Here is a 22,294-nt window from a genome sequence, read left to right on the forward strand (position 1 = left end):
GCTCCACGGGGACACCGCTCCACAAGGCATACAGGGCACCACGCCTGCTAGAGGCAGGTAGAGGGAGCGGGCATCACTCCAGTTTGTACACACTTACACAGCCGCAGCATGTACCAAAGCCCTTTGCTGGCACTGAGAGGAGGGGGCTGCTCTCAACAGCAGCACATTCTGTGAATGAGTTTGCCAAGCCAATCTGACAGTTCGCAGCAGCTGCAGAAGCAATAAGGTGCGGAAGTTGGAGGGTGGAATGAAGATGCAAGAAGGTTGCAAAGAAAGTCTGAAGGGTTTTAGTGACTGTCTATTCTTTGTGCACCTGCCCCCAAAATAATGGAAAATGACAGCAGCTAAGCGGTACCATCATTTTACATCGTAACACACTTCCGTGTTTTAATAATACAACTGACTATACAAATGCTGACTCATTCTCCTAATTCTCGTCACAAGGCATTTCAGCAAACTCTGCTGCCAGTCAAGGCGAAGTGCTCCTTGCTGATGTGGAATGGCCACACACAGCCCACAAAAAACGTCTAAAATCATTGGTGACTGGCAGTGCGCTCGATGCTCCAAAACACCACTTGACAGACACACTCATGCCCATTTTGATATTTATTAACCAAAGTGGTCCAGAAAAGGACTGGGTTAAAAGTTTCGAGTTGCATTCTTTCTGGGGGGCTGTAACCAGTCTAGAAAGCCGTTTTATCTCCTAACACAGGACTTACATCACACTACCCAAGAGTCAGACTTCAAGAGAAATTGTTCCTCTACCCTTATGTCAAAGCAAAATATAGTGGAGGTCTTTGTTTTTACCTGCAAGCCTGTTTTCCTAAGAAGCATGTGTACATGTGGAGGGAGAAGCTTGACAGCAGGGGGAAAAAGGGGGGAAAATCTTAAAAGTAGGAAATGAAAGCTAGGGAGGAGATTACTAAATGCCAAGAATCAGTCACTGAAGTAATCCTCTAGTCCCTCCACAGCCATGTCCGGGGAGGGATTTAGAGAGGCCAGGGCAGGGGACGCTTCCTTGGCTTTCTGGACACTGGGTTTGGGTTGTGGAGTCTCAGGTGGGACAGGCTCCTTCTTGACGTCTTTACCACCATTTAGGATCCGCTGGCTCTCAACAAAGAATTGATTAGGGTGATTCAAAGAAAAGCCACAATCATTCACCTGTACAGGGAAGAAAAGGTGTTTCACATTAATACTTAGCAAAGGTATATGGGGCTTCAAAAACTGTCCCAGACCTCATTTGAAACGTATTTAATACCTGAAACATGTTTCCTAGCAGTTCCTGTTCATTCCACTCACTCCACTACCTACATGACTGCATTCAGAAGGAGCATCAATGCCTACCTAAACATTAATGGCTCCTGCACCTCTATCTACAGTCCAGATCTCTGCACTTAGCTCCAGTTTTCTCTGCAACTCAGCATCTCAGATGGCTCCAAAGCAGTTCCAAGGTAAACGTCTGACATATTGTTGGTCAATATTTATTGAAAAAAAGACGGAATCTTCAAACAGGGAATGACTAACACAGACACCACTTTGATCAACTGATCCCTCCCTGATACCACTCATATTTTGGAGCTTATAAGTCTGGCATAAGTAATCCCATTTAGTATAATACAAACTCTGAAGAAAAAAAAAACCTAATACAATTTTTTTCATTCCAATCTTGGGCTTTCCCTGGTCTTTTTATTGCAAATCTTTTTGTAATTTTCACTGTGACTTAATGCAAACACAAGCAGGTTCACAGTTTTATGTTATTTCTTTTCTCAAATACTACCACTAAACTTAAAATTGTATTTTGATTATCATTTCAAATCAGCCATTCCTCTGTGCCTTTCATACTCAATGAGCCTCTATGAGGATTTGAATACATGCTGTATTTGAGATTCAGCAAACACAACTTTTTCTACATTTGATTCCAATATCAATGGTGAAGAAAACTATATTCCTTAATAGTTATCAAGTGCTTACTTAATGCCTATTATGTGGCAGATATTGTTCTAAGTGGCAAATATACACACTTACACATGCATATATTCAGTTAGCTCCATAAGAGCCTTCTGAAGGTAGAATGTCAGTATTTTCAGTTTTTTACAATGAGGTATCTGAGAAAGGTTAAGTAACTGCTCAAGATGACTCACGGGCAGGGCTGGAGCTAGGCTACGAATTAGCAGGGTCCATGATTGCAGCCAGGGTGCTCTGATGCTGCGGCTTTATGCTAAGGTCAGTAATTTTATATTCATTCCTTAAAATGTGTAACTCTTCACTAACTCTTGGTGCTTTCTACTGGGGTGGGATGTATGGGCAAGAGAGCCCTTTAAGTGTGAGCTTCTTGCATGATCACTTTCTTCACATTCAACCACAGTCACAGTCAGACTGAACTGATCACATGTAACCCTAAACCTAACTCAGATCCCTGCCTTTCACAGTCGCAGCTGACGACAAACAGAACACCCCGTTTCTTGCATTCCTTGTTGGGCTTTTCTGTTAGGGGTTATTTTTACCTCACATATTTTTATAAACTGAGAAGCCATTACACTTCCTTTGCTCATCTGTCCTGTATTTATCAACCTTCTTATGTCTCACTCTGTCCTGAAGTGACTTGTACACAGTACAGAGCTAATAAATATTTGGTGAGGTTAGCCCACAACAAACCAGTGTACACCAGTTTTATATTTCACACTGAAGACTATGTACAAGGCCATGTTATAAGCTAGTAGTTTTTCATAGGAGAAAGCATTTGACTAAGTCTAACTGTGAAGAAATTTCCAGCCTAGTAAGTCATAAACTTAAGGGTCACAGACAAGGTTTATATACTTAACATTAGAGAGAGATTCTGGCTACAGAGATCAAGGGAGGCTTAGTGAGGGAAAGGCTACAGCAGCTGAGAGTGAAAACCTAGGACAGTGAGGTGAAGGGCGAAACGAACAGCAGCAGCACAGGAGCACCGCGAGAGGGAATGCCTTGGGAAAGCAGGTGCTTCGGATGGCCTTGTGTGAAAGGCACATAAAGGAGAATAATAGGAAATGAGTTGGGAGACAGGCCAGACCTCAGAAAGCCTTGAAAACCAGAATAAGCTACTGCAGGATAAGTAGTCTAGACCTAATTTTGTAGGCATCAGAGAGTCACTAAAAATCCTTAAGAAGGGGAGTGAAGTGATTAGGGCTATGTGTAACCTTATGGTAGATTAAAATGAGTTAGTAGGGGGTTAAAAGAGGTGCTGTTATGGTCCAGAACTAACCCTCCTCACAAGTAAACCAATAAACAGAAACAAGGTCTTTTCTGGTAATCCACATTGGGACAATAATTTATAGTAACTTTAATGTATAGCAGACTAAGAGTTATCACCCAATCACTAAGAACAAATTTTTATCTATTTTGCTGCTTAATTTCAAAATGTTTCCTGAATGATTTATGTTACATCTGTATTTATTATTAATAATGGACTCATTTGTGAACTTACTATATTTGATTTTTCACCCATTCATTAAGAACTGGAAGATCTAATATAAAGTGTGCATTTTACAAGGATTCCAATGAAAAGTAAGCATAATGCCCTGCCACATTTCAATCAGAAGGCTTTGTTTTATAAAGAGAACATTAGAGACTAGAAAGACTTGAGGACTCTTCCAGTTGAATATCCTCCATGTACAATCTAGGAAAATGAGGCTAAAAGAGATAACTTGGTTTATATAAAGTTACAGAACTAGTAATCAATTTTGTGTGAATTAGAATTCAAGCATTTTGATTAGATCACTTAGTTGCTCTGAAATCTGTTCTAAGAGGTTTTATGAAAAATCAAACTTAACAATCATTATTTCTAAAGCTAAATTTAGCTGTAAAGATTATAAAAAAACATTTCATTCTGGATTAAACTAAATTATCAGACTTCAATGTGGACAAAATGAAATAGAGTCTTCTTTATAAGCCTCCGTTTCTTCATCAATGAAATGGAGATAATAGTGGCTACATCACAGGGTTGCTATGGGGAAAACCAAAGAAATGAGTCAGTGGCTGTTTATTCTTTTTTTAAAAAGGAACACTGCTTCATTCTAGATTTGGAAACAATTTTCATGCCTTTTTTCTTATTCGATTGATGGTTTTTTATTGTGCTTTGTGCAGTCCGTTAAGTATTGGGATAGGGAAATTCTGTGATCCATTTTCATTTTGCCACATTCTCTTGGACTATAAAGGATCTAGAAAAGAAAACTTTTAAAGTTTTTGTTTTAATCAGATTCTCCTATTTTAAAGAAAGAGCACTCTAGCAGTTGTGTGGAAGAGAGAGCATTGGAATGGTGCCTGTGCTGTAGATGCTAGGAACTGATTTACAAAGCTACTGCAGTGATGCACGTAAGAGAGGATAGTGGCTTCCAGCCCAGCGTTCTGATATCCATAATAAAGATCCTGAGTTATTATTTTAAATATTTGGTATGTTCTGTTTAAGACTCCAGGAAAATGTGTGAACAAGATCTCTGTAATGATTGATACAGTGGGAAAAAATACACTCAGCTTTTTGGCACTGAGTCATTCTGGATACTCAGGAATAATCTACAGAGGCCTAGTTTTTCATTTTCACGTGGACTATGGCATAAGAAAAAAAAATAAAGTATAAAACACTGCTTTCTAAAAATACTGAGGAAAAAAGGTTTTAGGCAGGGCAGTTTTTGACATCTACACAGCGATTCTCAAGCATCTGCTTGCAATCAACATGTTTTGCGCACAATGGCCTTCACAAAACACAGGTCTCATATTTCTGGCACTGCAAATGTAGATTTTGAAGAAATGGAAGCAATATTGTTTTACCTATGGGATGTTTGGGTTTTAATCAAGAGGTTTTGCAATGACAGCTTATAATGAGGCAGCTGGTATCACCAGAAAGCCATATGGAACTATTATAATGCTGCTGTAAATGGGATCAATTAAGTGGTTCATTTTCAGAACTTTCACTAAAGTGAGTTTGATCACAGACGTCTCAGGAAAATAAACATAGGGTTTTTTGTTGGGGGAGGGCAGAATGGCAGAAACCTGACAATAGAGTAACAAATAGTAAATATTTTCCTAATTAAAATAGAGAGTCATTCACAATTAAAAATCTATAATGAGACATCTCGTGAATACAACAGCCTTTTTATTCTATTGATTTATACGTGGTTTAAGTTGGCCTTTCTGTATGTGGGAGGATTCAGACACACATCTTTTCAATATCTTCATTAATCTAAGGCAAGTTTTAACAATTGACAATAGAAATACTCTTGAATAATCAATAGGACAGATGCTACAAAAGCAGATTGGAGAAAAAAAAACTCCTTACTTTTATGTCACTACAACTCAATGTTTAAATCTAATTTTCATATCTTTTTTTTTTTTAGAAAGAGAGGTTGAATAATAGACCTCAATTTGTGAAGTTCTGAGGCCTCTTAATTAGAAGGGTCCACAAATAATTAAGAATATACATAAAATTAGAACTCTCAAGCTGAGCAAGTAAATTAAGGAATACAATCTTCAAGGGAAAGAATCATGCAAAACTGGGCTGAAGTTACTAGGCATAGCTGGCTTATCTGGTGAGTTTTCTTTCTGAGAAAATGAATGAGAATTTGTGTTTATTCCTTTAAATTTTGTAAAAATAACTTTTTAAATGTCTTCAAATAATATTTAAAACAGGCCTAGTAGAGGACTAGACCCACAGCAGACTGGTTCTAGCTCCAGGTCTCCCATTAACCAGTTGTGGTACCTTGGTCATGTAGAACTGCTAGGCCTCAGAGTTGTTGTTCTTTTTTTTCTTTTAATGTAAGTTATGAAGATCAGATTATGAATCTAGACAGAAAAATGCTACTGACCTCAACAGCTATTATTACAGATATAGTATGAGATTCTGTCGAATAGCCTGTAAGCTTCGGACGGGCCACCCAACAGCCTGGTTAGAAGCCAAGTTCCACCCCTTATACACAGTATTACACTGGTTGCTCAGCGTGCCTAAGCCTTATTCATAAATGGGGGTAAGAACAGTACCTGGCTGCAGTCCTATAGTGTGGATCAAAAGGGTTAATGTGGTAAAGTGCGTGGGGCTGTGCCTGGCATGTGTTAAGGGTTACAGATGATATTGTTAGGAAATAAATAACTGCAGAATTTACTTGATAAAAGTAACTACAATAGGAAAATTATTTCATGAAAACTACATAGAAAGGACAGCAAAACAGCTGATGACGAACTCAATAAGCGCAACATCTTTTTTGGGAGGATCGTAGATCCTTTTGAAACCTGATACATACCAGACTCCGAAAAAAATGTTGCAAGATTTGTCCTAGGTTAGGAAACCATGATCAGTGGTTGAAGACTGGGAGTCAGTGGGCTGGGCTGGACCTACAGACGTGTTCCGTTGGCCCACACAGGGTCGTGAAACTCGTCACTGTGCTTGCCCCTAACAGGGTGGGAATTCTTCAGTGGGCTACACTTCTTACCATACTATCTAGTATTAATTTCAGCCGAGTTCACTTTTTTGGCTTATTTGCCTGACCTCTGTAGTCTCCGAGTTTGTGACTCTTGCGTTACACTTTTCAGAACCTATTAGCAGGCCTTTTCGTACTGAAGAGGCTGCCAAGATAAAAATCACACACGTTTCACTGACTCCTTCACCTTTAAGGGTATACCCGGTAAACTAAGTTCTTCCATACAGATAAACATCAGACTTGAGGAGTGAAGTAACACAGCGTGGCAGCCACAAGCAAAAGAAGTCGGATTTTCTGCATGAAGGCCTGTGGGTCAAAAATGGCCCACCACTGGTTTTTGTAAATGAAGTCCTACTAGAACATCATTTACACATCGTCTGTGTCTACTTTTTGAACTACAACAGGAGAACTGAGCAGCTGTGACAGAGACCTAAAGTTTTTGCAAACTTACTTCAACCCTAGATGGGGAGTGGTGGGTGGCAGCTCTAGTAAAAGGCAGGCTCTCTCATGGTGTGGCTTCTCCTAGTTATGTAACATCTAAGCTTTATTCTCTGGCCCTTCTATAGACTTTATAAACTACCTAATATTGTGTAATATATTTCTTTCTGCTTAAAATACCTGGAGTAGCTTCTATTGATACAGCTAAAAGCCCTGAATGAAACAGAATAACAGAAGACAAAGAATTAGGCTATAAAGTTTAAAAAGTTACTTACATTATGTATCATCTCGAAATACTTCTGACAGGCTACCTGGTAATGTGTCTCTTTTACTAAAGCCAGAATCTAAAATGAACAAGAAAACAGAGAATAATAAATTTCTTCTAAAATCACTGTTGCTCAGGGTTGTTGGCCTTTTCAAAATCTTCATTCCAAACAGGAAATGCATTAAATCATGTAGCATGTTGTACTTCTGCGGCCTGGACACTGCGATGATTGTGACATTATATAGTAGCTGTTTAGGTCAGCATTAAATCACAGATGATGAGATAGTAAGTGATCTTTCTGACTTACCAACTATGAAATTTCAGTAACTTTACCTTGACAACAAGATGAAAATAGATCCTAGTATTATGACTTTGACAGTTATTGTCAGAAAATCATATTGGAACATCTCTTCCAAAATCGTAGATATAAATCTAGTAATGTAAATGGCTGGTGCATGAAGCAATCAAGTATACTATTTAGATTTTTATTTTTCACATTACTAGTTTATATAGATACAGCATAAAATAGAGCTGTGTGCCCATCAGGAAAATTTAATGTAAACTCTTTGAATAAGTGTCTGTGAGAGGGAATGCTCCCCCCTTCAATCAGATTTGTTCTTTTTTGAAATGAAGTTATTTCTGCTAAAGCTCAGCAGAATAGGAGAGTGAATAGTCTATTCTGAACACCTATTAGGAACATTATCCTATCTTTTGTAAATACAATTTGTCTGATAAGAACAGGTGCAAACGCCCATTCTTATCAGCAGACTGCAATGCCAGTTGAAATTTGTAAAGTTTCATCACCTTCTCTGCCAAATAAATAAAATGTATATTTGGCATGTTTATCAAACACAGTAAAATCCTGGAATCAAGAGATAGACTCAAATGAAGGGAAAAATAATTCTAGAGAAATGTTAATTTCTATCCCTTTCAAAAGGCTGACCTCCTTCCTATGACAGAAAGAAAAGTACATGAAGCCTCAAATCCCTGCTACATTCATTACTAAATATAGCTTATATCTTTTGACAGATATACAAAATTATTACAGTTGCAAGAATGGACACCATACAATACTGACAATATTGTCCTTAAAATAATTGGTTTTCTCTGATTGTCTTATACACTCTGGTCACCTTCCATTAAATCCTATATGAAAGACCTATGTAATGCCAGCCAGTCACAGCACCCAGGATCCTGCCTGTTCGATCTGTCCATTTTTCTTGAATTACTACAACAAAAATGAATAAAGTCACAAAGCTTTCCAAGTAACTAACACTCGGAGGTCATATTCTCCAATGTTTTTACACAGATACTCCTATTGAGATGAACTTGATTATTGAGTACCTGTGAATTACAATTCTGGAGAATAAAAGACTTCAAACAAATTTAAATGTTGCCATAAACTATCTGAAGAGAAAATGAATTCACAGAAATAAAAAACTGTGTGGTAAAGGTTCTTTTTATGTAAAACAATGAATCCAACATCATATTCTATATACATGCATGTATATATGTATATTCATAGATATGTATATAAAAAACATTTCTCTTCCTTGCAAAGTAAATATATAACATTATATACATACAACCTAATAGATGTATGTTTGAGAAACATGTTATAAAGAAATCCTTTTAAGAAACACCTGTTAAGGAAAATAGGAAAACAGATTTATGGAGAGGGGAAAAAAGATGGCAGAATAGGAAGGGAAGGCAGAAACCTCCTCCCATACACAGCTAGGAAGCAACCACAGCAAATACAACTCACCCTGAAAACAACCGGAACCCTGCAGAACCGACCACCTGCACCTGGTGAGGAGAAGGCCACACAGGGAAGGGTGAAGGGTCAGAGCCACGATCAGGTGGGACCCAAGCCCTTCTCCCAGCCCAGCCCACAATCCAAAGGAAGAGGAAAGGAGCAGGGAGAGGACAGTGCTCAGGAACTCTGCACACCCAGCCTGGAGGACAGGCAGTCCTTTGGTGCCACTGAGACCCAAAACAGAGGCAGCAGTTTGAAGGATTTACAAGCAACAGGAAAGGTGTCAGAAGGGTGGGATTTTCACTGAGCTTTCTCCTCAGAGAAAGTGGTAGGTTGCTCATGAGAGCCCCAAAATCTCCCTCCCCTCACTGGCAGCCTGTCCCCCTTGGCCCAGCAGCATCAAACTTTGCTGTCTGGCAGGCAGAGGGGAGGCTCTTCCAGCTTCCTGTGCATTCTCTCAGCCCAACTGGGACAGTGTCTGCAGGAGTCAGCTACAAATGCTCCTTCATTCCTTTTAGATGGTGCAGCTGGTGTCACAGGCCCCCGAGCTTCAACTGTCCCCCTACCTCCAACAGCACCACCACAGCTGCAGGGGAGGCAGAGGGTGGCCCTGCCCACAATAATTCAGGCAGAGGCACCCCTGCTCTGATCACAAAGGGACAGCTGAGGCGAGCTGCCATCCACAGCTGACTGAGCTAGACCACTGTCAGCAGACAGAAAAGTGAACCCTGCCCACAGTCCACCATAGAAACCAGGGCTCCACTGCAAAGGAGACCGGGCACTGGACAGAAGAGTCGTGAGCCTCAGGGCACCTTCTCCATGAAACCATTACTCTCTAGACCACGAAGCATAGCAGATCCATGTAATACAAAGGAAGAAACACAGAAACCATTAAAAAAAAGAGGAGGCAGAGAAATATGTTCCAAACAAAACTACGGGATAAGACACCAGAAAGAGGGCTAAATGAAACAGAGATTACCAATCTTCTTGATAAGGACTTCAAAGTAACAATCATAAATATGCTCACTGATGTGCAGAAAAGTATTGATTTCAGGGAGGACGTCATTAAAGAGATAGAAGAGCTGAAAAAGAGCCAGTCAGAGCTGAAGAATACAGTAAATGAAACGAAATATACAATGGAGAAAATAATAGATGGCTGCAAGTGGAGACAATCAATGAGATGGAAATTAGTTCCTCAGCTTCATTGTTTTCCTGTTCTCGCAGAGAAAAAAGAATCTAGAAATGAGAGGATGCTAACAGAGCTGTAGGACCATTCCAAACGAAACAATACTCATATAATAGGGGTATGAGAAAAAGAGAGACAAAGGGGTAGAAAGTCTCTTTGAAGAAATAATTGCTGAAAACTTCTCCAAATTGGGGATAGAATAGATACATGGAAGCACAGAGAGTCCCTAACAAATGGAACCCCAGGAAGACAGCCCCAAGATTAAAAATAAGGAAAGCGTACTGAAAGCAGCCAGAGAGTGAAAAAAGATTACTTATAAAGGAAACCCCATCAGGCTATTAGCAGACTTCTTAGCAGAAACTTGACATGCCAGAAGGGAGTGGCATGAAATATTAAATGTATTGAAACAGAAGGACCTTCAACCAAGAATCCTCTACACACCAAGATTACCATTCAAATTTGAAAGATATCAAAAATTTCCCAGATCAACAAAGGCAGTATAACCACTAAACCAGCATTACAAAGTATGTTAAAGGGACTTCTGTATATGGAAATGTTACTGAGGCTAAATAGCTTTCATCAGTGAAAATAAACCCTCTGTAAAGATAGTAGACCAATTATTTACCAACCAAGTATGAAATTAAAACAAAAGAAGTAAAATCGACTATACACAAAATCAGTCAAGGGATATATAAAAAATGCAGATTTTGACATCTAATAGACAAAAGTGTGGAGGAGGAAGAAGAATAAAATAAAATGTACTTCAGATTGTGTATATTAAATTGATATAGTTTATTTAGTAATAATTTAATTTAATTTAATATAGTTAGGAAGCTATCCATGAACCTTATGGTAACCATAAACCCAAAGCCTCTAATAAATACACAAAAAATTTAAAAACTACATCAAAAGTATCATCCATCACAACCAAGTGGATGTATACTAGGGATGCAAGGATTGAACAACATTCATAAATCAATGTGATATACGACATTAACAAAAAAGGATAAAACCACATGATAATCTCAACAGATGCTGAAAAAGCATTTGACAGAGTTCAACATCCATTCATAACAAAACTCTCAACAAAATGGGTATAGAGAGTACAAACCCAGAGCTAACATCATACTTAATGGTAAAAAGCTGAAAGTTTTTCCTCTACAATCAGGAATAAGACAAGGATGCCCACTCTCACCACTTTTATTCAACATAGTACTGGATGTCCTAGTCGTGGCAATCAGACAACACAAAGAGATAAAAGGCATCCAAATCTGTAAGGGAGAAGTTAAACTGTCACTGTTTGCAGGTGACATGATATACACAGAAAACCCTAAAGACTCCACCAAAAAAAAATATTAGAATAAACAGATTCAGCAGAGTTGCAGGATACAAAATTAATACACAGAAATCTGTCACATTCTTATATACTAACAATGAATTAGGAGAAAGAGAAATCGAGAAAACAGCTCTATTTAGAACTGCATCAAAAGAATAAAGTACTTAGGAATAAACCTAACCAAGGAGGTAAAGATCTTTCCTCTAAAAACTACATGACACTCATAAGAAAAATTAAAGAAGACACCAATAAATGGAAATCTCTTCTGTCCTCATGGATAGGAAGAACTACTAGCAGAAACTCAGGAAAATAATTCCATTCACAGTTGGCATCAAAAAGAATAAAATACCTAGGAATAAACCTAACCAAGGAGGTGAAAGACCTATACTCTGAAAACTACAAGACACTCATGAGAGAAATTAAAGAAGACACCAATGAATGGAAATACATCCTGTGCTCATGGATAGAAAGAATTAATATTGTCAAAATGGCCATCCTGCCTAAATAATCTACAGATTCAATGCAATCCCTATCAAAATACCAACAGCATTCTTCAACAAACTAGACCAAATACTTCTAAAATTCATATGGAACCACAAAAGACCTAAATAGACAAAGCAATCCTGAGAAAGAAGAACACAGCTTGGGGAATTACACTCCCTAGCTTCAAGCTCTACTACAAAGCCACAGTAATCAAAACAATATGGTACTGGCACAAGAACAGACCCATAGATCAATGGAACAGAATTGAGAGCCAAAATAGAAACCCACAGGTATATGGCCAATTAATGTACGATAAAGGAGCCCTGAATATACAATGGGGAAAAGACAGCCTCTTCAACTGGTTCTGGGAAAACTGAACAGCTACATGTAAGAGAATTAAACTGCATTATTGTCTAACTCCATACACAAAACTAAAGTCAAAATGGATCAAAGACTTGAATATAAATCATGGAACCATAAAACTCATAGAAGAAAACATAAGCAAAAATCTCTTGAATATAATGAGCAACTTTTTCCTGAACACATCTCCTCAGGAAAGGGAAACAAAATAAAAAATGAATAAGTGGGACTATATTAAACTAAAAAGTTCCTGTATAGCAAAGCACACTATCACCAGAATAAAAAGATACCCTACAGTATGGAAGAATATATTCATAAATGATTTATCTGATAAGGGGTTAACATCTAAAAATATATAAGGAACTCACATGCCTCAACACCCAAAAAACAAATAACCCAATTAAAAAGTGGCCAGAGGATTTGAACAGACACTGCTCCAAAGAAGAAATATGGATGGCTAACAGGTACATGAAAAGATGCGCCACATTGCTAATTATCAGGGACATCCAAATTAAAACCACAGTGATATATCACCTCAGACCAGTTAGGATGCCCAACACCCAAAAACAACAAACAAAAAATTCCAGCAAGGATGCGGTGAAAGGGGAACCCTCCTACACTGTTGGTGGGAATGTAAATTGGTTCAGCCATTGTGGAAAGCAGTATGGAGGTTCCTCAAAAAACTAAAAATAGAAATACCATTTGACCCAGGAATTCCACTCTTAGGAATTGATCCAAAGAAAACAAGATCACTGATTCCAAAAGACATGCACCCCTATGTTTATCGCAGCACTATTTACAGTAGCCAAGAAATGGAAGCAACCTAAGTGTCCATCAGGAGGTGAATGGATAAAGAAGAGGTGATACACATACACAATGGAATATTATTCGGCCATAAAAAGAAAACAAATCCTCCCATTTGCAACAACATGGATGGAGCTAGAGGGTATTATGCTCAGTGAAATAAGCCAGGTAGAGAAAGACAAGTACCAAATGATTTCACTCATTTGTGGAGTATAAGAACAAAGCAAAACTGAAGGAACAGAACAGCAGCAGAATCACAGACTCGAGAAGGGACTAGCAGTTACCAAAGGGGAGGGATTGAGGAGGGTGGGTGAGGAGAGAGGGAGAAGGGGATTAAGGGGCACTATAATTAGCAATGACAACATAGGTACATCACAGGGAAGGCAGTACAGCATGGAGAAGACTATTAATTACTCTATAACATCTTACTATGCTGATTAAGATAGTGACCGCAATAGAGGGGGTGAGGACTTTATAATATGGGTGAACGTTGAAACCACTGTGTTGTTATGTGAAACCATCATAAGATTGTATATCAATGATACTTTAATAAATATATATATATATCTTCTATTAAAATAGGTATGTCTATCTGTTTAATGAGGGCCCTTTACTGTGGAAATAACAAAAAACTCATTTATGATCTTGTTTTCCTTAAGCAAATATAAAAAATGTACACTTTCAAAATTAAGATAGAAAATGTTAAATATTACTAAAAAAATCCAACTAATAAAAACACACATACTTTAATTTCATGTTCTGATCTACATTGTAAGAATACAGGAAAAAAGAGAAAAAAGGACCTTCTGCATCAATGAATGAAGTTGGGCTTTTTCCCTGAGTAAAATGGGGAGTTATTACAGTGACATGGAGTTATTCTGCCTGCTATGTAGCAAACAGTCTAGAGGCAGCCAGCATAGAAACTGGGAGCTCATTACAAGAATCCAGGAAAAATGATGGAAGATTAGGCCAGGGTAGTAAGAGTAATAGTGAGAAGTGCTCAAATTTGAAGAGAGATGCATTTCCCACTTAATGGGCAATATACTATTTTTGAAAACAGCTATTCTACATGAAAATGGTCAACAGAAACCTGTTCTCCAGTGTTTTAGAGTACTGCATTATCTATTACTCAACCATTCCCTCGTCCAACTGATCTCCTAAATAAAACTAACTAGTTTTAAAACTCAGTAAAATGCAATATGTAAGTAACAAAGTATTGTGTAAAGTGAGTATGGAATTCCGAAACTGCCACTTACTAGTCACCAAACAGTACGATTAGCAAATAGATGCTTTTTATGCAGGTACCTGAGTATGACACCTAAAACCTCCCAGTGACGGCAGCATCTTTGACGCACACCCCCTCTACTGACTTCAAAATTTTCACAAGCGATTCTGATGTGCCATCATTTGTATATGAAGTGCAGCTTGAGACTTTTTTCTGAAATAAACATCACTAGCAAATGTCATATTAAAATAGTCTACAGGACTGTCCACTTTGAGGATGGTGCTGGTATAATCTGCCTGTGGGCTAGGTAACACCAAGGCAAAAAATAGAAAGCTAAAAAATCAAGGGAAGGGGAAAGAGAATTGAGATTTGAGCAACAACACTAGAATTCAGTTTGTGAACTAGGCACAAAAATAGAAACCTGGCAGGAAAAAAAACCCACCAAAATTCAAGGACACATGCCTGCAGGAGACTCTAAACAGAACTTGGGGTCAAAAGCTAAGTCTCCCAATCTGTTTCACAAATCCCTGCTTTTCCCAAGATGAACCACTTTTTTGCTAATGTGGAGATGCTAAGAATGCTCACTGCTAACTCAGTAAGGATGAACAGGGATGGTTCTCCAGGGATGGTTCACATGCACGTTGATTATGATTGCTAAGCCATCCTTACTTCCTGAAATTCAGGGTCTTAGCCATACTTGGGCTTATTTGGAATTTAAATTTGTGGGTCATCATAATTCAAGTAATCTCTCTCAAAAGTGTTAAGTTTTAACAGAGAAATCCATGTCCTAGGCCAGTGGACAAATAATGCTGGACTTACAGCCAGACTACTGTGAACCTAAGAAATACGTTAGGGTTTGACCAAAAGTGGTGTGCTTTTCTTTGAATCTGAAATCTTTCTTTGATGTTTTCTCAAGAATGAAAAAAAATAATGGATGTAGTAATAAGTTATAATGTGTTAATTTTGAACTTACCTACCTAACCTCCTTCTTGTCTGTTTTCTACAATTATGCTTTTTGTTGTGTGAGGAGGTGGGGTGCACAAGGAGTTAGTTCATAGTGTGCTTGTTCACATATATGCTTTAGATATTTTTGTGTGTGTGTTCAAATCATATGTTGAATAAGACACTAAAATTTTTTAAAGAACAAAATTCTGTAGAGAAACCAGAATGAAGATATAGTTAGGCAACAATACTTCTTGACAGTTTTTGTTTTGCCAGACAGATTCTGAAGGGCCAGCCCTCCATACTCACAAACTGGTCTTTGCCCTTCTTAGAGGATAGCTGCCCAGGCTGGGAGGCAGGGACGGGTCAGAACGAGGGTCAGAAATAGAACAGACAAGGAAAACTCCAACTACACAGAGGTGGAAACGCATAAGAGGAAGCAATATTGAGGAGTCAAAAGGAACAACTTAGAAGGTGCAAGAACCAGTGGAAGAAAACTGAAAGTTTAGAGAAACGGGGTAAGTGCAGAGGAGCCCACAGCTTGCTACTCACATAGCCTGTAAGCATCACAGTGTAATCCACAGCTCACAAGATAATTTCACCAAGTAATGACATGAATACTACAGTTTTCGTATGCCATTCTGGAAAAGCAGAGCATACTGCAATTTCCTCTTGTATAAAGCATTAATACCAAAAGAATAATTCTCTAAGGGTCAGAGTAAACCACATCAAGGGCCAGTTCTGATTCTAGACTAGAATTTTCCTAATTCTGCTTTAAAAAAAAAAGAGTCAAACAGTATGAACAATCAAATCAAATAAAAACTTGCTTGAAAACACAAACTTAGATCTTTGATCTAAGAATAATGCTCAAACAGCTATTTGACTTTTGGTTTTTATGACTATTTCCAGATTGAAGTACAAAATGTCAAGTGTAACAATCCATTTATTGTTCTAATCTAGGTCATCAGTAATCAAAAGGCTAAGAAAAATTAAGATGAGTAATGATATCAAATACTAAATTTTGATAATTAATACTCTTAACTTTATTCATACTTTATTCTTCATTGGCTGACTTCTGTCCACCAAGAATAAAAGATTTTTTTTAAATGCAGTTTGTCATCTTCAAAAGAAAACTTTCATCATATTTTTACTTGCTAAGTTTGGTAAAAACATTCATTACACTTCATCTACTACTTCATCCTCAAGGCAAATTATTGTTTTGGTCTTGAATTCTAATAGAGCAGCTGACCAAGGCAGCCGTGCAGTGGATGAAGAAAGAACAAAGGTGACACCTGTCTCGTGTGACTGGAGATAGAATCCCAGTTGATTAATATATATGATGCCAAGTACTGGTGGGAAATATTCATGTTTCTACACACATGTATAAAATACAGACACCACCCATAACTTCGAGCCATGCTTCGTTCTCTCTTCGTAATGCTGATGGTTCCTGCCATCTGCAGCCTGCTCTGCGCCTTCCGCGTCAGTGCCTGCCGATGCGCGCAGAGGACTGTCTGGCAGCGGATGCAGCCACCTGCCCGTGCTTGGCTTTGGTGAGCAGAGCGCTGTACAGCTAGGTTATGTGCCCCTATGGTTCATCTGTCTCTCGTTCAAGGTCATGTTCTGTTTTATTTAAAAGTGGTAACAAGCTTGTTTCTTCCTGGAAAGCTCAACCTTTCAAAAGCAGACTGCGCCAATATTTTTCCACTTCCTTTCTAACCTTCCTTTATTTCAAAGATGAAGAAAAATGTGGTAGAGATGCAGGGCCTGGAACACTTTTTAATAATTTTTTTTGTTCCCATTTCTCACATACTCAACATAGCTTAGCCCGCTGCTGCCTTCCCATTCTGGCTGTGACCTTCATTCATGGGCGGATCAAGTGCAAATTTCCCTCTTGAAGATAAACTTTCTTTTGTTTTAAACATTATATGCTGAGAATTTTTCGGACTCACTCTTCATAGTCTATACACACAGTTACTGACAGAATCAAATTCCACCTCCAAATGCCTCCCGGCATACCTTTTCCTCCTCCGTGTTCAGGCCCACATCATTCATTTCCTCTTGCCAAGCTTCTTACCCTTTCTTACGCAAGGCAGCTTCCCACTGCCACCATAGCTTCTCCTCTAAAACAAATCGAATCTGGGGGTACCTGGCTCCCAGCCATGCATGGGGCACTAACTCTTCAGTATGGTTCAAAAGGCCCTCTTCATCAGGCCCGTCTTCCTCTCTGGGCTCTTGTCCTGCCCCACGTGGCCACCGGGGTCCTGACTGGCTAGTCCGGCTTTTCCCACAGTGTGTCCCTTGGAGTTTTAGCTCACAAAATCCTAGTGATCAGCCAGAGAGTTTTCTCACCTTAATACATTGTATGATTTGGTTTAATCCAGAATTACCTACGTCTCTTATGGCAGAACTTACCAGGCTGGTTTTTCTCAAACTAATTTGTCTCTGAAGCTGTTTTCATACCTATTCCAGAACTAGGGTTTCTCAAAACACACCGGACAACCTTACCTACAAAGGCCCCTCCCCACCAAGTCTCATTCTATTATCGTGTCTAGTTTTCTCTCACCACATTGGGTTTGCTTACTGTCTGTCTTCCCCACCAGAATGTCTGCTCCACGAAGGCAGGTGTTGTGTTAATTCTCTTTATCACTATATTCCCAGTGCCCAGAACAGTAACTGGAAATGCAGTCATCACCCAATTATTATTTGTTGATGTTGAGTGAATGTTCCTTTTTGCCTGAGAAGCCTCACTTTCCTCCGCTTTGGAAAATGCTACTCAACTTTCAAACCTGATTCCATTTTCACTTCCTATGTGAGGTATTCCCTGATATCACACCTCTCTGTCCTTAACAGACCTTTCCCCTCCAAGTCAGACTAGCACTTTGAATATATTTTTATTAAAGCACTTGTCATACTTTATTATAATCTTGCCTTTTGACTCCACTAGACTAAAACAGTTTCTTAATCTTGTTTCCAGATTTGAACATACCAAAAACTCAGCAACATGTAAAGTGTCCAGTTACTGAGCAATAAAACATGTCTTCACTCACCAAAGCAACCTACTTCTGTTTGAGGCAGAGTACTTTCACAAAACCTTTTCAGTCGGACAGTTGCTATTTTTTTCTTTTCATGTGGCACCACAGGAAAGAAATTAATTGAATTTAGTTCTTCTACTAGGCTTTTAAAAGGGCTTGAGAGGTTTCTCTAGTCATACCTGAGGATGCTTTGGAGAAGAGAATAAAAATACTCTATCAAATTACCTTGAATCCAAATGCAGAAAGCAGCCATTGCTATAGTTTCATACAGGCAGGCAAACATACTAATACCTACGCAAACACCGGGCAACCTCTGCCAACACGTCTCAGGTAAGCTTTCTGACTACACACGTACTGAGTGAGTGAGTGAGTCAGTCAGTCAGTCAGTGAGTCAGTCAGTCGGTCAGTCAGTCAGTCATCCGCTTACTCGTTCACACAGCCCACGTTCACTAAGCTCCAATAACGAACTCCAGGCACCACAGTTAGGGACTGGGCTTACACAGATGAAAGATACCATTTCTGCCCTTAGGGAGGATCAGGCCACAATGACAGTCTGGAGCAGAGGAAAGACAAGAAAATAAACAGTACAAAACAGATGATGAGTGACCTAATACCAGAACACAAGACACTGCACGGTGGGTGAAGAGGACAAGTGCCCGGTAAAACCTTCCAGGCGGAGTACCCGACTGAGCACGGCCGTAATGAGTGAGTAAGGTATCGAGATAAAGGAAGGGCTAAGGGCAGCCCCACCACAGGGAGCAACACGGAACTTCACAGCAACGGATCTGGGGATGGGCAGAAATTAGAAGTGTATTAGAAAGATGACTCTGGCATAGATGTAAAGGACTTCTCAGGGGAAGAGAGACTGTGGTATCGGCAATTTAAGTAGCATGTAATACCCTGAGGTGTGGAAGACTAAAGCACACAGAGACAGGAAAGACTGGAATATTTTCCTGATTTCTGGCTTGAGCACCTAGTGTCCCAAACAATCCCTGGAGGCACTGTGCAGGGGACTCTGGGGCTTGCTGTCTCCATCCCCTCCCCTCAGGACAAGGGGGCACCTTTCTCCAGGGTCCTCCCCACTTCAGATCTCCCTGCGGGATCAGCTAAAGACCAACATCTCCTCGTGTCCAGTCTGACCTTTACTCCCTGACACATGCTGATCCCAAGAGCACTTCCCAATGAACACCTGGCACTCAAATCGCCACAGCAAACCAGATGCTGACACAGTGTAAGTGGCCGCTGGTTTTTACAGGAAGAGGGATGGAAAGGTGAATAACCACAACAAAAATATTCTATATACCTACTATGTATCAGATACTATTCTAGTTATTACCATTTCTCTAAATCTGCTCCTCACATATATATATTAACACATTTGGAAAAGAATGCTTATAGCAACTTTTTACACCTTTAAGAAACCTTGGAGACTCGAATCTGATTATAACTGTGAACCTCCCCATTTAGAAAAACACATTATGTTACAACTCAAATCCTGACTATTCTCACAAATCAGCCAGATGCTAAATAGGAGTGCGGCTTTCTGGACGGTTTTTAACACTCAAATTTGATAATAATATTACATTACTCCCTTACTATTTCTTTTTCATAATATAGAGACCCTAATATTAGAAATTTCTGGTTGCCTTTTCATTTACTACATTTAAATAAGGTCTTGAATCACTAAAAGTAGGTACCCAGAAAACAGTCTTGAAGAACGATTTCAACTGCCACCCAAAATATGGAATTCATCAATGAAAGTTAATACCAACATTTGGATTAAAAGATTTAAGTTTTAAGGGATCAATAACTAAGAAAACTTGTTATAGGGGAAGGGAGGGAAAGAGAAGAGGAAGAAGGGGGGACAAACGAGAATAGATGTGTAATGTGTGCTTAGAGATACGGAGAAAAACATTCCCAAACCTTGATCCCATGGTTGACTTGGTGATTATAACTGTTTTGAGCATTCTATGTTTTTGCCTAATGTGAAAGAAAGTCAGTTCAGAATCACTACGCCCTATGATCTTTATGAAAATGATGAAAAACATTTACTACCAAAGGTCTTACTTATAAAAAATGTATATCAGAAATGCCATTGAAAACAGAAACTAAACTTAAAATCACAAGTTTTCCCAAGGACTGGAGGGTTAGGAGATAAATATTTCTATATACATACATATATTTAAGTGTGTGTGTATATATATATACACACATAAATATGTACAATATTTATATTTGATATAAATTTAGAAACAGAAACTTTGTAAATTGATAGTAAACAATACCAAGAAGTCTAAAATGGCTAAAAGCTAAGGAGACTAAGAATCTCAAACACTTGCTTTATGAAACAGAAATAAGGTTAGATACTTATTAATTTTCTTCATACTTTAAAATTTGCTTCTCAAAAAAAGAAAGATCGGGGAAAGAGAATACTCTATAAAACCAATCATGAAGTAGAAAAGAGGTAGAAAAGGTTTCTGTCTACCAGTAGGCTGGATTTTATTACAAGTATCAGAAGTGACAATATCATGTGCTGCTGAATGAAATTCCTCTGTAGATGTCAGTAATTTCTCATATAATGAATAAATAATACAGAAAGATAAATAACTGTAAACAGTACTAAATGTTCTTTTAAGAAAGGCTATGTTTTTCATTTAATGCGATTTTAATAAAAGTACATTTTAAGAGGTTTGGCTAACAACAGCATATGTTATTTGACTTTCAAAGTGATTTTTCTTTGAACCACCCTGAAGAGTATTAATCTTCAAATGACCACATAGTCCCTGAAGGAGGAGGGATATACACAGAAATCAAATTAGATATTCAGTGATTTTTGTGATTAAAGCCAAAAATACAACTATATCCTCCTGACACTAATTCCAATGGTCAACTTGCATCTTCTCCTAACGCAGCTCTAGGATTTACCAAGAACAATGTACACATTTTCAACTACAATACTAAGGAAAGGAAAGTTAAGTGCAGCAATCTAAGTTTCTCATAAATCAGAAGAGATGCTCTTAAATGCAGTTATTGTTCACAAAGTAATGGACAGACTAAATACCACCTATGGATAAGTACTTCTTACCTAAGAAAAATCATAAGAGTTTTAGGTAGTTCAGATTTATATGAACACTGAGTAAGGAGTCATTGAGATTTATCTTTGCCATAAAATCTTCTTGACACAGTATTACTTTTAAGTCTTTTAAACTGTCCATTTTGAAAGATTTCTTCATTAAAAGGGATTTACCAGTTTTAGATTTAATATGGTCACTAACTTCTTGAAAATTTTGGACTGTGAAAATGAGGTTAACCAACCTCTAAAAAAGTATAAAGAGCATACTTTTTTTTTCAAATTTCATAGTTTTAATATCAGCTATAGGTTTCTTGGAAGCACCAATTAGATTTGCTTTTAAAATAATCATTAATGGTTATGCTGAGTCAAAATCCTAAAACACATTTACTTCCTCTCTGAATATTTCAAAAAAACCACTAAAGTGAAAAATGAATTTCAAGAATATTAGTACAGAAATACATTTGTAAATAATGCATCATTTCAATTAAGAGAAAAACTTGAGTATTCTTATTTATACATGGAAAAGTATAAGTCAACATGCAATAATAAATATTGGTTGTACTAGGTAAAACACAATTGTATGCTAGAAACAAATATCAAAATACAATACAGAAATAGAACCTAATCACTGTAATACTCAAAGGTCACATCTAACTACTTAGGTCAGTGTTCTCCAATAGCAACATAATGAGTGACATCTGTAATTTAAAATTTCTCTGGCTACAATTAAGAAGGAACATGAAATTAATTTTAATACATTTATTTAAATCAGTATTGTTTATTGTCATTTCAACTTGTAACCAACATAATAAAATCATTACTGAGCTATTTTACAAATGCTCCTTCCTTCATACTAATCCTCTGAGACCTGTCATGTATCCTAAACTTACAGCAGGCAGTATGCTGGAGCTGACTCCAACTGGTCTGTGAAAGCTGGTTGTGCGC

At 38.2% G+C, this 22,294-nt stretch overlaps 1 protein-coding gene across 2 annotated transcripts in view; it reads right to left on the reverse strand.

Annotated features, from left to right (window-relative positions):
- Positions 1 to 593: 593 nt before the first annotated feature.
- PRIM2 (DNA primase subunit 2) overlaps positions 594 to 22,294 on the reverse strand; it is a 264,376-nt gene continuing 242,675 nt past the window's right edge. For both annotated transcript variants that reach the window (XM_036998378.2, XM_036998379.2), the window contains 2 exons: positions 7,160 to 7,228; positions 594 to 1,161 (listed from right to left, as the gene is read on the reverse strand). In XM_036998378.2, the coding sequence (XP_036854273.2) occupies positions 937 to 1,161; positions 7,160 to 7,228 (294 nt within the window). In that variant the 3' untranslated portion in view covers positions 594 to 936. The remainder of the gene's footprint in view (positions 1,162 to 7,159; positions 7,229 to 22,294) is intronic.

Source organism: Manis javanica, chromosome 16 (genome assembly GCF_040802235.1).
Source record: "Manis javanica isolate MJ-LG chromosome 16, MJ_LKY, whole genome shotgun sequence".
NCBI classification, from domain to species: Eukaryota; Metazoa; Chordata; class Mammalia; order Pholidota; family Manidae; genus Manis; species Manis javanica.